Source organism: Cetorhinus maximus, chromosome 21 (genome assembly GCF_964194155.1).
Source record: "Cetorhinus maximus chromosome 21, sCetMax3.hap1.1, whole genome shotgun sequence".
Lineage (NCBI taxonomy): Eukaryota > Metazoa > Chordata > Chondrichthyes > Lamniformes > Cetorhinidae > Cetorhinus > Cetorhinus maximus.
In genome coordinates, this window is record NC_135899.1 from 59,862,430 (window position 1) to 59,885,601 (window position 23,172).

At 41.7% G+C, this 23,172-nt stretch overlaps 1 protein-coding gene across 1 annotated transcript in view; it reads left to right on the forward strand.

The window, feature by feature from the left end:
- csmd2 (CUB and Sushi multiple domains 2) overlaps positions 1-23,172 on the forward strand; it is a 1,856,113-nt gene that overhangs the window by 1,469,463 nt on the left and 363,478 nt on the right. The window contains exon 27 of the mRNA XM_078566065.1: positions 22,449-22,651. Within this exon, the coding sequence (XP_078422191.1) occupies positions 22,449-22,651 (203 nt within the window). The remainder of the gene's footprint in view (positions 1-22,448; positions 22,652-23,172) is intronic.

The window sequence follows — 23,172 nt, forward strand, 5'->3', positions numbered from 1 at the left end:
CGTTAACTGTGTTCCTCTCCACAGATGCTGCCAGACCTACTGAGTTTTTCCAGGTATTTTTGTTTTCTTTTGGATTTCCAGCATCTGCAGTTTTTTGCTTTTAATATTTAATTAAATATTTTTAAAATATCCAACAGCAATTAAGTTCAGAAGTAAAGGGACTAAGTTAATTTTCAATGTTAGAGAAGTTGTTGAAGACTTATCACTCCATTAAAAAGGATATTTGGGCTGAAATTGACAAACCCTAACTTGCTGTGGTGAATTTAGTCCATATCTACTCTATAAGTGCTGGAACTTCATACCACTCAAAGCCTTTGAATAGGAAACCAGACATGGAGATGCCACTTTTATGAAGCTAACAGTGGACTGGTGCATCTCCAACAGCAATTTCCACATTCATGACCCTTATTGTTAATTCACGCCAAAAACAGATAAGCAACCAAATGCCAATCTTTTTAAATTAATACTGGATGTATTTATAGAATGCAGCATTACAGATGTCTGCCTCCTCACTTACCAAAACCTAGTGACCCAGAAGTCTTCCTTTATACTCTTTTTTATTGATACAAAAACCAATAAATGAGAGGGGATGACAGCCCCTGGTAGGGCACTGTAACAAAAATCAAAACATCAAAGGAAACTTAACTAACTAAACCAAAATATCATCCCCAGGGGTGATGATGTACCCCAGGAAGTCTTTATTTATATGTGCTCAAGGTACTGAATTAATCAATGCCCTTCACCTGTGTATCCTTAACCTTAATAATGTAATTAACATACTATTGTCACCTGTTAGCATGATGGTAAAGTTTGGCTCAGAAAATGTAATCAAGCCGCTTCAAGCCTTGGTACCCTTTTAATTATGTGATAAGTGTTAATTACTGCCCATGAAGCTCTCTGTCACTGAAAATTAACCATTACAAGTCTAGACTCTCATTCCTTCAGGTTTCTTTTTAAACCTTTGCTTTTTCTTTCTGTCTTTTTTTTCTCTTTCAATCCAATCCTTCTTTCATTCTCTTTATATTTCTTTCTGTACCTGATTTGATATGGGAATCACCAACTTTAATATATACTTCCTTTTGCTGTTAATTTCACTGTTGCCCAGTCCAATTGGTTAAGGGGATACCCTGTTGGTTGCCCTGTTCACTCAGGTTCCAGATGCCCTGTTTCCCACAGTGCACCCTTATTATCAGCTCACACTTTCAGCAACTTTCTATGCAAAAAGTATAAAATGTGCAGGGGCAAATCTAATGAACAACATGGGCCATTGGAAGCCCTGCTGCAAATAAATCTGGCCCATTGCATTGTGGATTTGAGGCCCATTGGGTGAAAGCAAAAAAACTCAAGAAAAGTGTTGTGGATAAATGAGGTGACAAATCAGTGATGCTACATTTTCTAACAGCAGGGAAAAAATGCCCTCTCGGAACCTGTGCAAACATCAAACTTGTCATACAAAGTATTTGGGTATGAGGAAAGAGTTTGTTAAAACAATAATATTCCAGAAGCAGGAATTCACCAACACCCTTCTGGTGCCAAAGTGTGATAACTTGCCATTTAGCTGTGCTTAACAGTATTCCCTGGGTTGGGGGAAGGAGGGGATGATGGGGGTCTCCTTGGCAGTAAGGCTTCACTTTTCTGTGCTATGACTCAGAGATGTGGCAAGAGATGCAGCTTTGGGAACAGGTGCTCCTGTGTGTGCGTTATAACAAGAAATTCTTCTTAATTGAAATGCAGTTCTCTTTCTTTCATTTAAACCCTACCAATGGCATCAAGGTAAGCTCTTTAATGTAGCATCCCTTCAAGACAGCTGTTTCAAAAGTGGGGACATACTGAAATGATTGCTGACAGTGTTTCATGTGCTAGACTGCTTTGCATCTACTCACTGCATGTCCTCCAAAGCACTGTCTATATCACCAGTTGGAATTAATGATATGCCTGGGATTAAAAAAAAAGTGCAGTAAAATGCACAAAAATATAGCTTGCTTTTAAATTATTAAAAAAAAACAGAAAATTACTTAATAAAAGGGTAGGCCAACCATGGTTGCTTTGTCACCATAATCAGCCTTATATCAGTTCAGCAATTCTTGTTTAAATTACAGAAAAATAAGAAGCTTCTGTAATAAATTATTACTTGAAACTGGATTTGCTGGCAGCTTTTCACAGAGTGTATGCTTTCCATGCAGATTCTGAATCTGATGAATCATAAATAACCACCGTTTTTGTGAAATTTTCAGAACAGCAAAAAGTACCAATGAGCACAAATTTAATTCACTGAATACTGCAACCAGCTGAAAAAGCATTCCCTGATTATCACGCTCTGCAACTGACAGCAAAAATATTATCGCCACCTCCACAAATTGCTCCTCTAAATGGCCATGATGCCGTACTTGGATTCAGCTTAGCTTACACTTTTAATCATGTTGCACAGTGCAATCCGATTGCTACGTACCCATGCTGCTCTTGTTCCTATTGTCTTTTCCTGTTTCTTTGCTAGTTCTGTATTTATAGTTATGGTTCTGAATGATCCAGCACTGAATGATACAGGAGAAAAGATTATAGCTAAAAACAACAAACAACTTTAGTAGCAGCATCGTATCAACTCTATCTCACAGGCTACCCTGAATATTCCACTGTGAATCTAATGAGTTGCTGCTTAATACTTCAACTGATGTTATAGATTCCCCATTGGAAGAGATAGCTGGGAATGTCTTACAAAGTGTCTATGTGTGAGGTGGTGGGGTGGTGAGCTAACATGAGAAAGTACTTCTGATATTTTGATTTGCATCCTGAATTTTAATGAGAAGCGAGATGAAGCAAGAGTGCTCCTCCCAGCCCCACAACACAGCATTGCTGACAGTCATGATTAGATCCATCCTGCTGTCTATCTTTCATCCACTTCCAGGGATTTAATCAAGGCTAGTGCTGGCTAAGCAAACAGGAGAAAAGCCAAACCTCCTGGAGGGCGACCTGCTTGTAGCAGCGGAATAGGCACCAGCCCAACAGCCACAATATTTAGGTGAAACCTAAGGCTAGCCTCAGGCCCCCTTGCTCAGGTGCCGAGTCTGAGTCCGAAAACAAATTACCATAATTTATAATGAGGTAGGAATGTGTTAAATATGACACAATCACTTTGAAAGCTGTTTTTTAACTGCTCTACTGTGTTTCTGAGGATGTTGAGGAAAGAACACTTCCAATTAGGGGCTGCTCCCCTTCTGCGACTCCTGATGTTGGAGCCTAAGGAGCAATTATGATTGTCTGGCACACTAAGACAGAAGATGAAAGGGTAGTACAAAAGCTATTGTAATATGTCTGGTACTGTAGTAGCATGTGCGTTTCATTGCCCTAAAAGTGGTATAAAATATTGGAATAAATTTTCCACTTTGGTTAATTCCTTCTTTTATCATTTCAACAGATTTATGAAATTAGAGGCAATAATATGTTTGAGAATTAACTTAATTTATTCTTGCTTCAGAACATACATCATTTAACATTTCATACAGAATAGTACACATCTGGTACCACATCTGAAAACATCTGTGCAGGGAATTTCATGGGGGGATCACAAAATTGGCTTCTCCAAGGTTTTCCCATACCTGGTTTTACCGACCAAACAAAGATTCTGCCGAGGCAAAAGCTGAATTTCTTTTTGCACCATTTTTTACTGGACACAACACCTAACAGGTGTTTTGTGACCCACATTTCGTTGAGCAGATTGCCCAATTGAGCAACATATATTACTGGATTTTGCAGTAAAAATTATGATGAATTATGGCTCACCAGTATCAAGGGATAAACTGGCTAGCAACTTCTGGTATCCACACATGTGCTGTTAAACATGGAAATCAGAAAATCTACCACAAGCTTTATTAAACTGGTACCTCGTCAAGAGGCTTTGAAACACATGAAGGTTGTGAAATTGCAGTGCTACCCATTAGATACCAACTAACATGCCAGAAAAAGTTTGGTTTGTCCATTTAAGTTGAAATGAATTTTCAACTGCACATAATTATTAATTATTACCAAAACCTGCTGGTACTGACTTTTTAAAATATTCTTTGATGGAATGTGGGCATCATTGGTTAGGCCAGTATTTATTACCCATCTCTAATTGCCCTTGAGAAGGTGGTGGTGAGCTGCCTTCTTGAACCACAACAGTCCATCTGATCCAGGTACACCCACAGTGCTGCTGGGACGGGAGTTCCATGATTTTGACCCAGTGACAGTGAAGGAATGGCAATATAGTTCCAAGTCAGGATGGTGTGCGGCTTGGAGGGGAACTTGCAGGTTGTAGTAATTGTAAGTTAAACATTTTCTTACTATTATGGGGATCATGTGAATGTACAGATGAATTAGCCCTAAGCATGGGGAATCTTGGGGGCGTAGTTTTCTAGCCTTGATCTTGGAACAAGCATGTAGCTTCATCATGAGCTCTGTAAATAAAGCTTACTGTTTCTTACAAGAAACCAGCCCTGCATTCCAAGTTTATTACACAGGTGGAATTCCTTTGCTTAGGACATAGGCACATAGGACTTAGGAGCAGCAGAAGACCAGTCAGCCCTTTGAGCCTTGACTCCCTGGTCTATCAAAAATCTATCTAACTCAGTCTTGAATAGATTCAATGATCCAGCATCCATTACTTCCTGGGAAGAGAATTCCACAGACCAATAACCCTCTGAGAGAAAAAAAAATGCCTCTGCCTTAAATAGGAAACCTCATATTTTTAATCTGTCTGCCCTAGTTCTAGTCTCTCCCTTAAGGAGAAACATCTCCTCAACATCCACCCTGTCAAGTCCCCTCAGGATCTTCTATGTTTCTGTAAGATCACCTCTCATTCTTCTAAACTCCAATGGGCATCGGCCCAACCTATTCAACCTTCCTACAGAAGATAAGCCCCTCATCCCAGGAATGAGCCAAGTGACCTTCCCTGATATGCTCATAATGCAATTATATCGTTTTTCAAATAAGGACACCAAAACTGTTCATAGTACTCCAGATGTAATCTCATCAATGCCCTGTACAGCTGCAGTAAAACTTCTCTACTTTTATATTCTATTCCCCTTGCAACAAACGTCAAGATTCTATTTGTCTTCCTAATCACTTGCTGTACCCAAATACCAACTTTGAGGTTCATGTACCAGGACACCCAGATTCCTCTGTACCACTGAGTTCTCTGTCATGACCAGGTAAAAGACATTTCCTCAAAGTGGTCCGTGAGCTAAGAATTTTTGTGTGATTTGTTACGATCCTTGGCCAGACCCCGGGACATTGGAGGAGATCCAGCTAGGGACCAATAACATTTTGTTTAAAGTAGATAAAGGTTGAGATTCAAGACATCTGCTTTTGGAATAAAGCCACAAGATTCTACAGGTTTTGACCAAACCAAAACAAACTTTACAATACAAGATCAGGAAGATAAAGCAATTTACAATATGTATCTTATACTCTAACAGGTTAATTATGAGTTACATGTGAATTAACAGACAAACTGTGGTTGAACATGACACAGGTAAATGACAGATGCAACCAAGACAGAGTCCATGGATTTCTCAAGAACCCACCCAGATGTCAGTAAACATCAAGTCAAACAATCTCATTGAAACTCTGTCTCATGAGGGATTCCCAGCTTTACCTTCAAAGATCTCTCCTTGGAATTCTCTCCAAAAGTCGCTCCCATTTGGATAACTTTAACAATGGCCTACTTCACAGGGTTCAATCCGAGACTCCTTCTCCATAGATTCCTGAGTCTGCACTTCAGCTCTACTTACTGACCTAATTTCAGCTCTTTGCTAGACAGCTAGCTTCACTGAGCTAGCGCTGCCCCTGAGTTTCTCCGAACTCCTGTCTCCCGGCTACATTCAGGTATATATGACTCCCAGGGCTTCCCCTGAGCCCTCTTTGATTACCAGGGCTTCCCCTGAGCCCTCATTGATTACCAGGGCTTCCTCTGAGCCCTCTTCTCAGCTCCTCAGAGCTAACAGCAGCACTCTGGTTGTATGAGCTTTTGCCCCCTGTTGCTGACTTTCCTAAAACTGACTGACTCAAGAGGAGTTGTTCACTGACCCTTGACTGGTTCTGGTGACCCATCAAAGCACTCCCAGAGGGTCCCACCTTTGTTACTCGGCAGGAACTGATGTAACAAGTATTGGAACATCCTGTACCTTAAATGTTACAATCTCCCCATATGGTTTCATAGCACCCAGGGACACACAGGTAAATAATTTCATGATAGATTATATGTAGTCCCCTTTTAATTGTGAATGGTTCAATTTAAAAATAACCCAGTAGTCAAGCTTTATTCTTAAACAAGGTAAAGGTTAGTTTATGACAAAACTACTGCTGAAAGTTACTTAAGTAAAAGTGATAAAGTTATTAACTAAAATATATTAATATATATTTTAAATTAAAATGCAGAAAAGGAGAAAACAATACTTAAAGATGAGATTTTAAATCAGTCTCTGAGATATTGTTGCAGGCCCATTGCTTGAATCCCTTCTTTCTGAAGTGAAGTAGGAACTCGAGGTTCACTTTTGCAGATGTGATGACTTTTAAAGTCAAATAGTTGGTGTTTTCCTCTGTAGGTGAGCTCGGTAGGTAGAGTAGATGCTGGGAGAGGCTCCTTTCCTTACTGGAAACTGCAGGTATTGACACTTTAAGATTGACTGGTTTCTTCTCAGCAGACCAAGAATGATTTTTGGTTGCCTTACTCTGTAATTCCTGAAGGCAGGGAACCCCACCTCTCACATGTGCCTCATGGCTGGTTCAGCTGAGAGCTGTATGCTAGAATTGTCTCTCGCACTGCCACATAAAAATGGCTTCTTGCTGCCTCTTTTACACAGTTCAAAAACACAAAAAAATGGCTGCTGTGTTAACTTTCAATGCAAAAACAAAAATACCTGGAAAAACTCAGCAGGTCTGGCAGCATCTGTGGAAGGGAGCACAGTTAACGTTTCAAGTCCACATGACTCTATAAGTGTGAGATTTCACTGTTGCCGACAGGAAGAACCTCTTCAAAGACTGGAATCTAACTGCCAGACCTGCCTAACTACCAGACCTCCTGTCCCTGGAGTTTTTCCAGGTAATTCTGTTTTTGTTTTGGATTTCCAGCATTCGCAGTAGTTTTTTGTTTTTATCTAACTACCTTCCTGGCCTTGTGTCGCTGTTTCACACAAGGCCAGGACGTTAGTTAGATTCCAGCCTTTGAAGAGGTTCTTCCCGCCGGCAACAGTGAAATCTCACACTTTTAGAAGATTCAATTGTGTTGTCCAAGGCATTCTTGAATTATTAATGACTCTCTTGATGACTGATTTTGAGATAACATAGTTCAACAATGTTTAAGCAATCATCTATGGGGACAGCTGTCTGCTGTGAGTTCCATCTTGAAACAACTTTCAGAACTTAACTTAAAAGTTTTTTAAAGCAGGAATGTACTTTTAACTATTTTCCTTAAAAATCCACAATTTCATAACTGCATGGATGTGATATCTGCAATCTCTCTCCATTTAAATAATATACTGCTTTCCTATTCTTCCTAGCAAAGTGGACAAGTTCACATTTTCACACATAATACACCATTTGCCAGATAATTGCCCACTCACTTAACATATCTATATCCCTTTGCACTCTCTCTATCTCCTCTTGACAACTTACTTTCCTACCTATCTTGGTGTCATCTGCAAAATTATCTACCATATATTTGGTCCCTTCAGCCAAGTCATTGATATAAATTGTAAATAGTTGAGGCCCAGCAGTGATCCCTGTGGCATTCACTAGTTACAGTTTGACAGCCCAAAAAAGACCCATTTATCCCTACTTTCTGCTTCCTGTTAACCAATCCTTTATCCATTCTAAAATGTTAAACCTTACACCATGTGCTCTTATCTTATGTGGTAACCTATGATTTAGAAATCCAAGCACGTAACATCTACAAGTTCCCCTTTGCCCACCTTGTTTGTTACTTCCTCAAAGAACTTTATTAAATTAGGTAAACACAATTTCCCTTTCACAAAACCATGTTGACTCTGCCTGATCCCATTATGATTTTCTAAGTGTCCTGCTATAACCTCTTTAATAATGGAATCTAGCAATTTCCCTATGACAGATGTTAGACTAACTCACCTTTTTAGTTTCCAGATTTCTGTCTCCCTCCTTTCTTGAATAAAAGTGTTACCTTCTTTCCAATCTGATGGGACCCTTTCAGAATCTAAGGAATTTTGGAACACTATAACCATGCCACAACTATCTCTGCAGCCACTTCTTTTAAGACCCTAGGATGCATCGGGTCCAAGAGACTTCTCAGCCTTTAGGTCTAATAGTTTTCCCATTACCTTTTCCCCAGTAATGGTGATTGTTTTAAGTTCCTCCCTCCCTTTCATCTCTTGATGTTCAAGTATCTTTGGGACGTTTTCTAAATCTTTTACAGTGAAGGCAGGCACAAAGTACCTGTTCAATGCCTCTGCCATTTCTTTATTTTCCATGATTAATTCCCCACACTCCTCCTCTAAAGGACCAACACTAGGTTTAGTTACTCTTCTCCTATTTAAATATAGGTGGAAACTCTTACTATCTATTTTTATATGATTAGCTAGTTTTCCCTCGTATTCTACTTTCACCCTCTTTAATTTTTCCATTATTCTTTGCTGGTCATTAAAATCTATTGAATCTTTTGACCTACCACTAACCACCTACCACTAATCTTTACAGTTTTGTACAGTGTTTCTTTCAATTTGAGACTATCCTTAACTTCCTTATTAGGACACAAATGATGCATCCTTCTCAAAGAGTCTTTCTTTCTCATTGGGATAAATCTTTGCTGAGTGTTATTAAATATCTTTTTAAAAGTCTGCCACTGCATCTCTATTCTCCCACCTTTTAACTTAGTTTCACAGTTCACTTCAGCTAGCTCTGCCTTCTTACACTATTAATACCTTTACTTAGGTTTAAAACACTAATCTTGGACCCACATATCTCCCCTTGATTGGACACCAATCATCTCAGTCCCAGAAGTTCCTTGGAGTAGTGTCCTAGCCCAACCATTTTAAGCTCCTTCATCAATGACCTGCCTTCCATTATAAGATTCACTGATGATTGCACAATGTTCAGCACAATTCGCAAATACTCAGATACTGAAGCAGTCCGTGTCCATATGCAGCATTACCTGGGCAACATTCAGGCTTGGACTGATCAGTGGCAAGTAACATTTGTGCCACACAAGTGCCAGGCGATGACCATCTCCAACAAGAAATAATCTAACCATCGCCCCTTGATATTCAATGGCATTACCATTGCTGAATACCTCACTATCAACATCTTGGGGTTTGCCATTGACCAGAAATTGAAATCTGGCTTGCCATATAAATACTGTGCCTTCTAGAGCAGATTAGAGACTGAGAATTTAGAAGTGAGTAACTAACCTCTTGGTTCCCCAAGCCTGCCCACCATCTACAAGACACAAGTTAGGAGTGTGATGGAATATTCTCCATTTGCCTAGATGAGTGCAGCTCCAACAATGCTCAAGAAGCTCAACAGCATCTAGGACATAGCACCCCACTTGACCAACGCCACATTCACTCTCTCTATCACCAATGAGCAATGACAGCAGTAGGTACTATATACAAGACGCACTGCAGCAGCTCACCAAAGCTCCTTTGACAGCACCTTCCAAACTCCCGACCATCTAGAAGGTCATGGAGAGCAGAGAGAGGTGGAGAGGAGCAGACTGCAGGAGGAACACAGACCAGGGGAAGTTCAGGCATGTCCTGAATTTGGAAATAAAAGTGAACAGTGACATCACAGAAAAACCTAAGTTGTTTGGTTGGTGCGTAACTGCTCTTAGGTGTGTGTAAAGTGCTGGAGATTAGAAAAACATAAATTTCCTTCTATCTAATTAAGAGACACTAACAGAAGGGAAGCACAAAGTTGGTGAGTCTTATTTTTAAGTGGTAGTTTATTGTATTGCAAAAGTTTAAATTAGTGGTGGTAAGGAGGAGTACTCATTAAAAATTAAGGAAATAATTAATTAGTTAATTAAACACAATAAGGATGGCAGGACAGGTGATGTGTTGCAGCTGCAGTATGTGGCTCATTTAGGACACCAGTGCGATCCATGGCAACCACCTCTGCAGTAAGTGTCTGTGGCTCAAGGAGCTTCGGGTCAGAGTCAATGAGCTGGAGGGCAAGGTACGGACACTGCAATGTTTCAGGGAGGGGGAGCATTACCTGGACGCTTTGTTCCAGAAGGCAATCGTACCTCCTTAAGATAGAATCGTCTGATTTGGTCCATGGTCGGGGACAGGAGTATGTGACTATGAGTGAGGCAGGTCTGGGAATCGAGAAGGTGGAAATTAAGGAGCCTCAGCCATGGCAATTGTCCAACAAGTTCGAGGTCATTTCAGCTTGTATGGATTGCAAGGTGGATGAGTGATCTGACCATGGCACCTTGGTTCAGGAAGCCATTCAAGTGACTAGAATCACTTGAAGAGGAGTATATAGAAATTTAGAGATAGTGTTTCTCCTGTCCCTCTTTCTCCTGTCCATCTTTCCTAGGGTAACTAATGCTGCTCTGGCTATCCTCATGTCCTCCTCCATTCGCTCCTGCAGAACACTGGGACTCGAGCAAGATGCCCATTACCAAATGCTCCTTTTCTCCTGGTGACTTCTATAAAGTGCTCACTAAGGTAGAGAACCACAGTTGTTAGGTTAAGCACTAGCCACCAAAATGCCATGTAGCCTCATTAATGAGCATTATCATGTACCCAGCTATCATCTCCTTAATGATCTTCCTGCAGTAGTTTACAGCATGCGCCTTAACTCCTTTGTCAAGTTGGCACATTATTCAAAACTGTGTTTCACTAAGTTTTACATTGTCCCGCTGTTGGGATTGCACATGGGCTTGGGCGGCTGTAAAGTTTCTTGGATGGCCCTCCCACCAGGCTCCTAACTGCCTGACCTCTTCGCAATTGTGCAGTGGGACGGGCGGGGGCCTTGGCTGCCACAACCACACTTGACCCTGAAGTGGCCAATTAATGATTTTCAGGCTGGCGAAGGCACTTCAGGGGCAAGTACGAAGCTTGGAAAGTGTTCCCGCTCAGGCCTCAGGCGGCAAGGGGTGGATCGCCTCCATCACCAGCCTCCTTTCAATTGGGCGCTGTGCACGTCCCCCCACCACCACCCCCACACCCCCCCTCCCCTACCACAAGGTCTGGTCATTGTGGCTGCTCCCTCCCCCCCTGCAACAACCCTCCCCACCCCCCGCCTTCCCACCAACACCCCCACCCCCTACCCCACCCTGAGACCCCCAGATTTACCTGGTCCTGGACTCCCAGCACTTAGCCTCTTGGGACTGCTTGCAATCAGATTGGCCGTCAACTCTCTGAGGCAGGACTTCCTCCTCAGTGAGGGACAGAAGTCCCATCTCCAGTCAATAAACACTTGTTGGGGTGATAAATGGATGGGGGGGCAGCCAATATTGGCAAGGATGCATTCACCACCAACTCTTTGGATGGTGGGAAGGAAAACTCCACCACCTTAAAAATCCTTGCAGCTATCTTGACCACCTTGGAGGCTTTTTAACATCTGAAGGAGCCATTGAAAACTGCCCCCAAGGGTTTTATTCCTTATGATGCTTTTGATCCCATTATCCACCGAGCCTATTTATTCAGTAATCTCTATGTACTTATTCTGTTGTATATAAAGGTAATGTGAAAACACATCTATAGCCTAAGGTTGAGGGATGACCAAGCCGAGGCCTTTAAAATAATGGTCGATTTTGTTCAAGTAGATAGAGGGAATGTGGAAGTGCAAAACCAGAGGTCATTGATATAGGATTGTCATCAAGAAATCAAAATAGGTAATTTAGAAGAAACTCCTTCATGCAATGAATAGTGAAAATATGGAACTCCCTTCCATAGGGAGTATTTGAGGCAAATAGCAATAGCATTTAACAGCAAGCTAGGTAAGCATACTAAAGAGAAGGGCCTTGAGGGTTTTGCTGATAGCATTAACTGAGGAAGAATGGGCAGAGGCTAGAGTGGAGCATGGTCTTTTTTGGTGCTGTAGATTTTGAGTAACTCTTACACATTGACAATTAATGTGTAGAATGTCTGGCCCATTGCCTGGCCCAATGTTCTATCTGTCTCAGCTGACAGTCAAAGTGTCATAAGCTGTGCTCCCTTCCTTGAGAAAGATTGATTGGAATAATCATGCACTGCAGAATCTATGGCATTGCCTTCAGTCCAATGTTGAACATTTGCCACATTTACTAATTGTATTGTCCTATGTTCCATGCCTAGGTATGTTTGCTGCAGGTACTAATTTAGTAGTTGTACCCCAAAGGTTGGCTTTTTGTTTCATTTTGATGCTTCTCACTCCTAAAACCCCTTTTCATTTAGCCGTTTGTAAGCACTCTTTATTTTCTAGGGTATTTTCTACCTTGAGTATGATAGCTTGGCCTCAGTCTGTACATCTTGCTAGATCTCAATCATAACAAAAAGATAATGACAAACACATTTTGTACCATCCAAGGACTCTCAGCATAAGTAATAGATCTGCTTTGTCCTAGAGGTATGAATATTACCAATGGGAGACCTCACAGCCCTCTATCATTATAATACATTCTACAGTAATTAGGCTATCCATTGCATTTGTGCATAGCAATAAATAAAATACTCATTATTTCTGTGTGGTGCACTTGTTTTTAATTGCTAGACATGGAGTGTGCTTGATGAACGTTTTGAGGTGGAACTGAAATGGGCTCTTCAAATGAAGAGACCTGAAAATAACGTGGGAATATTGAGAGCAGACTTGGTTAAAATTAATTTGGTGTTACTGGGGCAATAGTGTAGGTGTTCATAGTTAGAGACAATGGCAGCAGTCTCTGAGTTCACAATGGGGAGACCTCATGAGGAGTTCCCTGAAGCCCCAGAAAAGGTGTTTAAAGTATTGGGTTGTAAACAGTTGTGCTGTGAACTTGCAGAAACAGAAAATGCTGGAAAAACTCAGCAGGTCTAGCAGCACCTGTGGAGAGAGAAACAGAGTTAATGTTTTGAATCCATATGACCCTTTTTCAGCACTGAGGAGATGTGGAAGTGTGATGAAATTTATACTTTTAAAGGGGGTGGAGCAGGTGAAGGTGCTGTAAACTGGCATTGGAACAAGGTTTGAGTTAGCCTGGTGGGGATGAGCCTAGCAAGCAAGTGTTGTGAAAATTTTAGGACATTGTTACATTATATTATTATACATTCACTAAAACGATTGCAATTATTTAATAAAAATTTAAAAGTATGCATATGCATTATGTAGACGAATGCAGGATATGGTTGGTTTGGACCAGGGATTGTAAAATTGCACCTGCTAAGAATAGCTTGCAACTGCAGGTGTGTCAGCTCACAACTGCTCGCTTAATAATGGGAAACACTATAAGAAATACAGAATGGCAATGCTCAAATAAGGAATGTGTGACACAGGAAGCTAATTTAATGTTTACTCACCAATCTCACATGGCATTGTGCACAGAGAATTCAGACCAACCATAGCCTTTAGGTAAAATTGAGGCACGAGGGAAAATGTTAATTGATCAGCATATGGCAAGGTAATTTAGTAATTTTTAAAGTCAGATATTCGGTCCTTATATTTCTTTGCTAGTTTGATTTTGTGTTATTATTTCTTGTTAGACAAAAAAACATCAGTTTGGGAAGAAGGGGAGAATTGTTTGGGAATGTCACAGGTAGAATTTGAGTTCTTTTTTTCCCTGCCCATGACCTGAATGTTGGTACGTGTAAGTGTGTGTTTTCTTGCCTTCAGAGTGAGAATCTCAGTTAAATAATTCCAGCAGCAAGCGTTTTGTGGGTTTTAAAATAAAGGAGGTCATTTATTGTCACGTACTTGCCCCGGATTTTAAAACGCATTGTCTCACTCATTCGTCTTCATCTACGCTCTCTTGCCACAATGATCAAATGTACATGAAAGTCAAATAATTTGGTTGTAACTTATGATAATCTCAGTCTCTTTTGTGGCAGGCCTGTAGTTTCATAAATGAATGTGATGCTTTAGTAAAGTGAAAGTCTGGTAAAGTGAAGGATTCTCAGTAAGCTGCAAGGTTTCCTGTAGGCAAATTTACAGGAGGTTGGTTCTCAGGTAAGTTCAAAGATGGGACAGGTTGAGGGGAGTCCTTCTCCCACTCCCACAGGGGAGATGGTTGCATGGAATTTAAAGTGTGTAGGGTTTTGTGGGGGTGGTCAGGGGGTGTTGGGGCTCGGCGGGGTTGGGGTGTAAGGTCTCTGCCAGGGTGGGGGTTGGTCAGGTGGGCTTCCGGGTTGGGGGGGTATTGGGTCCTGTCATGTTGGGTTGGGTCGGGCCTTGGAGGGGTGGGGGATGAGAGTCAGTCCTGGCAGTAGCAGGGAAAAGTCCTCATTGAGGTGGGGGAACCCCATGGGTTGGGGGTTCCTGTCAGAGGATAGGGGGGACTCCCATGGCAGGGTGCGGGGGTAGTTGGGGGTTTGGAGAGCGACCCCTGGTGTGTCAGGGGGTCGGGGGGACATCTAAAGGGTGTGGGGGAGACCCCTGGGGCATTGGGGGGTGTCCACTGGGGGTTCGGGGGTGTGAGGGCAGCCCTGTGAGGGGGGTCAATATGGGCCTGTGCAATAGTTACCCAGAAGTTAGAAGAGCTTTTAATCCTTCTAAATTTTTCTGGGTAACTCTTGGTGCAACCCATTTGGAACCATCCAAAGTTTGTGATTTAACTCGCATTTTTGGATAGTTCCCAGTGCAGGGCAATTGCCTAGGGGAAGTTCACACTTCCGGGCAATAGCAGTGCAAATCTTACCTGGGAACTTCCAAAGGGGATTCTCCAACTGTATTGTCAAGTGTGCTGTCTATCAAATCAGCTGAGGGCCCACCTGCCATCTCAGGTAGATGTTAAAGATCCCATAGCCGTATTTAGAAGAAATGCAGGGGGGGGGGGGGTGTTGTGTGCTGGCCATTATTTATCCTTTAATCAAATCACTAAAACAAATGATCTGGTCATTATCATATAGCTGTTTGTGGGACCTTGCTGTGCATAAATTGCCTGCTGCATTTCCTACTGTACAACAGTGGCACTTAGTACTTCTTTAACTGTAAAGCACTTGGGGATGTCTTGAGGTCATGAAAATTCTTATGTAAACGCAACCATCTTTTCTCTGACAGGAGGGTGTAATTAATGTGTGTCCAGCTCACATCAGCAGTTTCCTTGAGAAACCAGGAATTTCTAAAGGAAAAATTTGACGACAGAGATTGTGCACAGATGTAACTTTTAAAATATATTACAGAATGTTTCAACATTTTGTTCTGCGATAATCGATATTCTCAGAGAATTATCACACGTCATGGCAGATTTTACATAACTTTAACTGTTAATAGGTACAAAATAACCATCAGCTATGAATTACATAATACATAAAGCAATAGCTGGCTTGGAATGAGTTATTGGTGAGAACACACTCAGTTTTATCTGAATACCCCAGTAACAGCAGAGACTTGTAGCACCTTCCCTTACTCGTCACCAGCACTGGTTATATTGGAGTTGTCCACTATCAGTGATGTCTCCATATGATGCCCAAAAATTGTCTAAAATGTTTTGTGAAATTCACTTCTGCAAAATTAATAAATGTGGTAGAACACAAAGGTAAAAAGTACCAGCAGTGAAAGAGAACACTAGACAGCAGGAAAGTAATTACCACCATGGAATGGAGCACTGGCCAAGACAGTATTTGAAGAATTGTGATCTGTCATGAGCCCCCCACCTTGGGAAGGATTTACTGGCTTCAGAAAAAAATCCAACAACAATTCACGAGGGTGAAACCTGAGGTGAACGGATTGAGCTCTGATTTTTTTTTTTAAGAAGCTGGTTAAAGTTGGGTTATATTGTTGAGGAACAAGAGGGCTAATGGCTCATTTCATTGACAGTGAAGGGAAATGATGAGGTGAACAAGTCACAACTTTAATTGGAAAATACACAACAATGAGCCTTATAAAAAATAAAAGAATCCAGAAAAGAATTTTTCACTAAAGAGGATCATAAAAATATGGGATGCACTGATGCAGAAGGCCATGAATACAGAATCAATTGAAGTGTTTGAAGAAGGTGAATGCAGTTGGGAAGTAAAGGTATTATGGGATATAGAGAGTGAGCGCAGAATTGAGCTGTAAAAGATAAAAGCTGCTGTGTGGCTGACAATGTGATGGAGCAGCCTTGATTGTTCAAATGGCCTAATCCTGTTCGTATGATATACTAGTCCAGTGAATAATTGAGCCTCATGACCCATTTTAAAGAAAACACTGAAAGTTAGGGCCATTTATAAGATGATGTCAGCAGCAGTAAAAGACAGTTTCACCATCAGGATCCCTTAATCAAGTAGGAGGGCGACAGCATATCATTTTGGCAGGATAATTTTACGAAAAGGGCTTTCTAGTGAGGTGGCACTTATTAAAAATATACCAGAAATTCTTGTTTTAAAGCACAGTTCCCACTATTTGTAATGTCCCCACTTATTTTGGATAGCTGCCTATATTGGGCATTTTGGTGCTAACCATTTACCTTCATCAAAATGCATCATTTAGTAATAATGGCTCTTGCACTGTGTGAGCGAACATGATTTGTCCACTCTATGCAGCGGCAAGCGTAACTTGACAGCTGAGATCTTGGAGGTGACTGGGCAACGTGGGCTGCGACAATAAGAAATCCATAACAACCATTCAAAGTTGTTCATTCATTCCAGAGATATAGAATCATTTAAGAAAGAGACCAAGCTACCTTCTGATCCTATTGCCATTGCAACATGGATGTGCTTTGCCTATAGATTTATTCGGATGATTTACAAGAACTCAGTCAAACTTGGCCTAGACTTTCATCCTCGAGATGGGTATCGGAGATCGGGAAAATTCCTGGCTTGGCCTGCCTGCGTTGGGAGAAAGTGCCCACAAGAACAGAATTTTCATTGTTGCAGCGGACAGGTGCGACTGGAGTCATGCCAGCCGACCTGGGAAGGAATTTGGGGACAGCCACAGGGCCTGCCAGGTGCCAAGGCGAGCTGTTTAAAAGGCTCACCTTGGTGCTGTGGGACTAAAAACAGAAAGGCCCTCCAGCCCTCACCCTTTGCAGCCCCTCACCCGCTATATACTCCCCTTGCCCCATCCATGCCACCTCATGCCCCCCCACCCACCCGTATGGCCCCCTCATTCTCTCCATGCCTGGCTGTGCCTCTCCATCCACCTCCATGGCCCCTCATACCCTCATGTCAAGTTATGGCATTTCCATGTCCATTGTTCCACTATACTTTATAGAACCAAGGAACCCTGATGTGAGAATAGGATGTGTTAAAAAAAACCTTCAAAGAAAGTCATTTATTCATAACTTTCCACAATGTTTTTTAAAAATGTCCTTTTACTTCAGAGAAATAAAAGTGTCAATCACCCAGACCCTTTAAAGTTTCAATCGCTGAAACTACAAGCACTTGAAACCCCTTAACTTTGTGTAACTAAACATTGTGCAATTGACAGCATTGATCAGAGAGTTAGACCTGTCAATCAAGCAATGTTTTCTCTGAGGCTGTTCATTGATCTTTTCATTGAGCACAACCAGCATGACATCATCTTAGGTGTTTCAATATGCTAACTGATTTCTGGGCTGTCAGCCAAGCCTCATTATGTATTCTTGGTTGAGAGCCCAGGCATCCATTAAAGTACTAAAACATCCTGACTGGATGAAAATCCAGCCCCTTGTCTCTATATCCACCCAATGGAGTGCACCTAAATGGGGAGATGCTAATCTTGATTTGACAGTGTTTCTTTCAAGGCAGCACCAAGCTATGAAGGGAATTATATATGTTTATGTCTACATCTGGAACCTGGAAGGTTGAAACTTTCACTGAATAATAACCCTTTCCAGGTATATATTCAAGGTTTGTTATCAGCCTGCTTGCAAAACAGAGCCATGAGTTTGTGACATGAAATAGGAAATAATTTGAAATGTAAAGATTTTGGACTTTAATGAGGAGTGAACAGCTGCTTGAATTGTCCAAAATGATTGGCGTGCTTAACAGGCCTTAAACCGTGTTGTAATTCATCAAATCACTGAATCTTACAGTACAGAAAGAAGCCATTCAGCATGCCATACCTCTGCTAGCTGTTTGAAAGACTGCCCAATTTAATCGTCGGGCCCAGCCTTTTCTCCATAACTCTGTAAAGTAGTCCTCTTCAAGTACATGTCCAATTGCCCTTTGAAAGTTTCTATGCAATGTAATTCCATCACCCTGTCAGGTAGTGTGTTCCAGATCTCAAAACTCTGCATGTAAACATTATCATTTCCCCTTTAGTTTCTTTAACAATTATTTTAATTCTGGTTACTGATCCACTTGCCAGAGGAAACAGTGTCTCCCTATATGGTCCATTAAAACTGTTATATTTTAAATACTTTTATTCAGTCTCCATTTAACCCTCTCTGCTTTAAGGAGAACAATCCCAGCTTCTCCAATTTCCCCAACTAACTGAAATTCCTCATCCCTGGTACCATTCTGCTGAGCTTCCGCTGTATCCTCTCCAAACCTTCACTTCCTTCCTAATGTGTGATGTGCAGAATTATACACAACACTCCAGCTGAGGTCTCACCAGGGATTTGTCAGGATTAGCATGACTTCACTGTCTTTGGATCCAGTGCCCTTCAACTATACTTTTGCTTTTTAAATGTGCATAGAAGATTTTTGAATTCTACTGTATTTTATCCATAATCTTTTTTCATATTCTCTATTTGCCATACTATTCTATTGTTTCTTGTACCTAACATCTGTCCTAAACCATTTTATTTTAACATCTATTTCCTTTATCATCTATGGAGCTCTAGCTTTGGGTGCCCCATTTTTCTCCTTTTGGACAATATGCTTGGTTTGCTCTGGAACTATGGCTGACCTGAAGAACCGCCATTGCTGCTTTGACTCTTTCTTGGCTCGTCTTTGTTTCCACTCCACCTGTGCTAGATCTCTACTCAAATCACTGAAATAAACTCTCTTGCAGTTGGATATTTTCACATTCGATATTTCTTTTTCCCTGTTCATAACTCCTTTAGGGACACCAGAGTGCAGAAGCAGAGAGGAGAGACACTGCACAGAAATCTAGGAAGGGCAAACAGCAACAGACTGAGCATAATGTAAAAGGAGCAGAAATTAATTGGAGGACAAAACCAAGCTAACTATCATGCTTTTTGGAATGCATGTGTATAATAAACTTGGAGTGCAGGACTGGTTTCTAGTAAGAAACATTTATTTACATATGAGGCTACATGCTTGTTCCAAGACCGAGGCTAAAAAGCTCTACCTCTAAGATTTCCTATGCTTAGGGCTGATTCGTTTATACAATCACATGATTCCCATAACAGTCAGAAATGGCTTAACTTAATAAATGATTTCAATGTGCGTTCATGTAAAGAGCATTTGAAATAAGGTTGAAGGAGTATGGGCGCATCGGGTTTTAATATACTGGCTAGAATGGACACTGGGTTTAAACATGGGCAGGAGTGGGAACTAGACGTTCCTGACTGCAATGTATTCAGGAGGTATGGAGGCGGGGGAAGAAAGAAATGAGTGGAAGACATAGAGGTGGCAGTATTGGTCAAGAATAATGGCCGAGATTGTGCCAAGCTGACGGGGTCTCGCCCACCAGTCAGAGAATGGTCAGATCTGTGGGTGCAGCTTGACAGAATGACGCCCACTATTTGGCGGAAGATCAGAGGCCAGCAGCCCCTCACGCTGCCAGTGCCAGCCAGAGCAGTTAGAGCAATACAGCCACCGGAGGCTCAGGATCACCGTGAGAACCAAGACAAAGATAAGTGAAGGCGGGAGAGAGATCATGGGGTGGGGGTCGTGGAGGGGGGGGAGGGGGGAGAATTGCAGTGGGGGCTGGAGGCAAGGGAAAGGTGTTGGCTTTCAGTAGCTGTCCCCTCCCCTTGCTGGGCCCCTCAACCAGGCACATGTGAGTAAGAATTTCCTTCATATATTTCTAGCCCAGCGAGGAAGGAAGCACAGCTGCGTCTGGTGCAGGGGAATGAAGTAGGGCAAGTGAGTGCATTTCAGTGGGAGAACATCTGGGATTAGTGGCCATCATATAATTTAGATTTATAATCTATCCATGAGGTAACGACAAATGGTTAGCATCATTTGCACGATATAAGTGGCTGCCTGGGACAAGCTGGGACAGTGCAATTAGAGGAGACTGTATCTCTGAAATGGAAAGCAGCTGTTTTAATCCGCTTTTGCAGCTAATATGATGAAAGGAGAGCAGAACAACCTGTCAGAATCTGTTTGGGCAATGCCTCACATTTGTGAGATCTTTCATTATGAACTTTCAAAGGAAAATAGTTGTTGAATAAGAATTGATAAAAATGCATGCTTGAAGAAGTCTCTCTCAGCCGACAAATTCTTGAGGATATGTGTAAAATATGCATATAAATTCCTCCTCATTATTCAGAACAGGCCAGAAAGGTTTCCAAATAATCCCTAAGAATGAAGCACCAAGAGACTATAATAAAATGGGCTGTCAGGTAAATTGCAGTATTTGCAGCAGTGTGATTGTCCATGGATTTCAATAAGAAAAAATGTGAATAAAATACATTTAAATTTGAGACAGCACTCTGAATGAGGCATGCTTTGGCACTTCAATAGTTCAGTGAGTTCTATTAGTTCGTATTATTTATCAAGCTAACCTTGTTTTGAAACAATTTCACTTTCATATTTATATACCCTGGTTTTCCGATTGTATGTTGTTATTCTATCCCTGTTATTACATTGGTTGTTTTCAGAAAAGGAATAGGATTTGTTGTTAATGATGGCGTGTAGTCTTCTTTGTTGCAAAAATGTATATTTTTTCCAAGGTAAGCTCCGCCCTCCTCCACAAACCATTGCAAACTGGCTGTTGAATGACGTGGCGGTGCATTGGAAGAATGAGAAGATTGACTAAAAGCCATTGATGAGTGGTTTGCTCTGGGAGAGCTAATGGTAGCACAAATTGACTACACCACAAACACCTTGTAGTGTATTTTTACCTGAGGCAAAGAGGAAAATAAGCCTGTGGTGTTTTTCTTAAAATTAAGATGAATTTGTGGAAGGCAAATTGAAACCCAGTCTTCAGTGTTCCTTTTGTTGTAATATGCCTTTAAGGGTTTGGAGCATGACATCACTGAAAAGAAATGTTTCATGCAACCCAGTTTAGTTTCACTTCTGCTTTCAGCAGAGCACAGCACATACATCTTTGCTGCTGGTGTCTTCAAGCATTATGCCCATGTATATATGTTCACATGTGCCTAGAATTAATAAATTAACCCGCAATGTGTTTACCCAATCCCTTATCAGTTATTGGTGCTTTTATATCATCATAAAGACACAACGGGCAGGATTTTCCTGTCGGCGAGTGGGGGTGTGGGGCCCACTTGCTGACGCGTGATGACGCCAGGCGGAACTCCTGATGTCACCGCGCCCCATTTAAATTTTCAGGTAGGTGGGGGCTCAGCAAAATCAGCTGTGCGCCCGCCGACCTGTCAATGGCCAATTGAGGCCATTGACAGAGTAATTTAAGCAATTAATGGGCCTGCCCGTCCAACCTTAAAGTTGGTGGGCAGGCCAGGAGCCCTGAAGGGCATTAGAAAAAGCATGAAACCTCATCCACGGGCGGGATGAGGTTTCATGTAGGTTTTTAAAAATTTAATTAAGGTTTTTTAAAAAGTTATGGACATGTCCCAACTCATGTGACAGTGTCACAAGAGGGGACATGTCAGGGATTTTTTTTTCTATTTTTAATAATTTGTACATTAGAGGCGATCTCCCTGAGACGGCACTTAGCCTCAGGGAGATGAGTGCGCTCTTTTGTGCACATGCGCGAAAGGGCGCACTCTCGGGTTTAGGGGTTTCCCCCCCGCCCGCACAGGGGGATAGTGCTTCCGTGCGGACGTCATGCTGGGTGGGCCTTAATTGGCCCGCCCACATAAAATGGCGGCACGCCCCCAATCAGGGGCGCCGATCGGAGGTATGCCCGCACACACCCACACTTCAACTCCCCGGCGGGGAGAAAATCCTGCCCAACATCTTTAAAATGTCAAACTTTTTTGTCAATCCTGTAGTGACCATCATAAATTTAGGAGTTTGAGATCATGGAAGGAAAATAGTCCCATTATACTGCTGACCTGAAGAAATACGCAGTTGAAAACTGCTAAGTAGCAAAAGCTCGGGTAGCAATCTATATCCCCATGTGTGCAGCAGAGTTTCAAAAGCAAATCAGCTCACCTCAAAAGGCAGCTCACCACCACCTTCTCGAGGGCAATTAGGGATGGGCAGTAAATGCTGACCCAGCCAATGAAGCCCACGTTCCGTGAATGAGCTTAAAAAAAAATCCCTGATCTTATACCTCATTTCTTTTTTTGTTTCTTCCTTTAGCATCCACTTTCTAGTTTTCCACACAGAAGCTGTTCATGACGTTCTGAAGGTTTGGGATGGATCGCTGGAGAGTGGCATCCTGCTGAGGGAGATGAGCGGCTCCACCCTGCCCCTTGATATCCACAGCACGTTCAACTCCATCACACTCCAGTTCGACACAGACTTCTTCACCAGCAAGCAGGGCTTCGCCATTCAGTTCTCAAGTATGTACCAATTAACTAAGGTTATTAGGGCCATCGGTGAACCCAGTGTTTCCTATACTGTGAACTGTTGAAATGTTGTCTGGAGTATTGTGCAAAATTTTCATCTGGAGATTAAATTTATGTCCACGGCCAGGTAAATTGTAAATGGTCTGTGAAAGGAGCAGGCTTCATGGCTCAATCATGGCTCAAATGGACTTTCCTGCTAACATTTGATACACTCTTATTATCTGAAAATTTTCAATAAAGGTTAGAGCCATTTAGAGGGACTTTTTTTTCTCCGGATGTCACTTCACTTGAAATTAGTTTTAAGGCAATGTATTCCCTAAATGAAAATAAAAGCACATTAATATTTGAATTAGAAAGGTGAATTTTAAATGTGTCTTTTTTAAGACTGCAAATTGCACCTGATTAGATTTATGTTTTCCGTTTAATTCAATAAGTATAATAACCAGGTTGATTCAGATTAACTGCCTTCATTCCCTCATTTTATGGGAAGCAAGAAACCTACTTTTTCAGCCTAT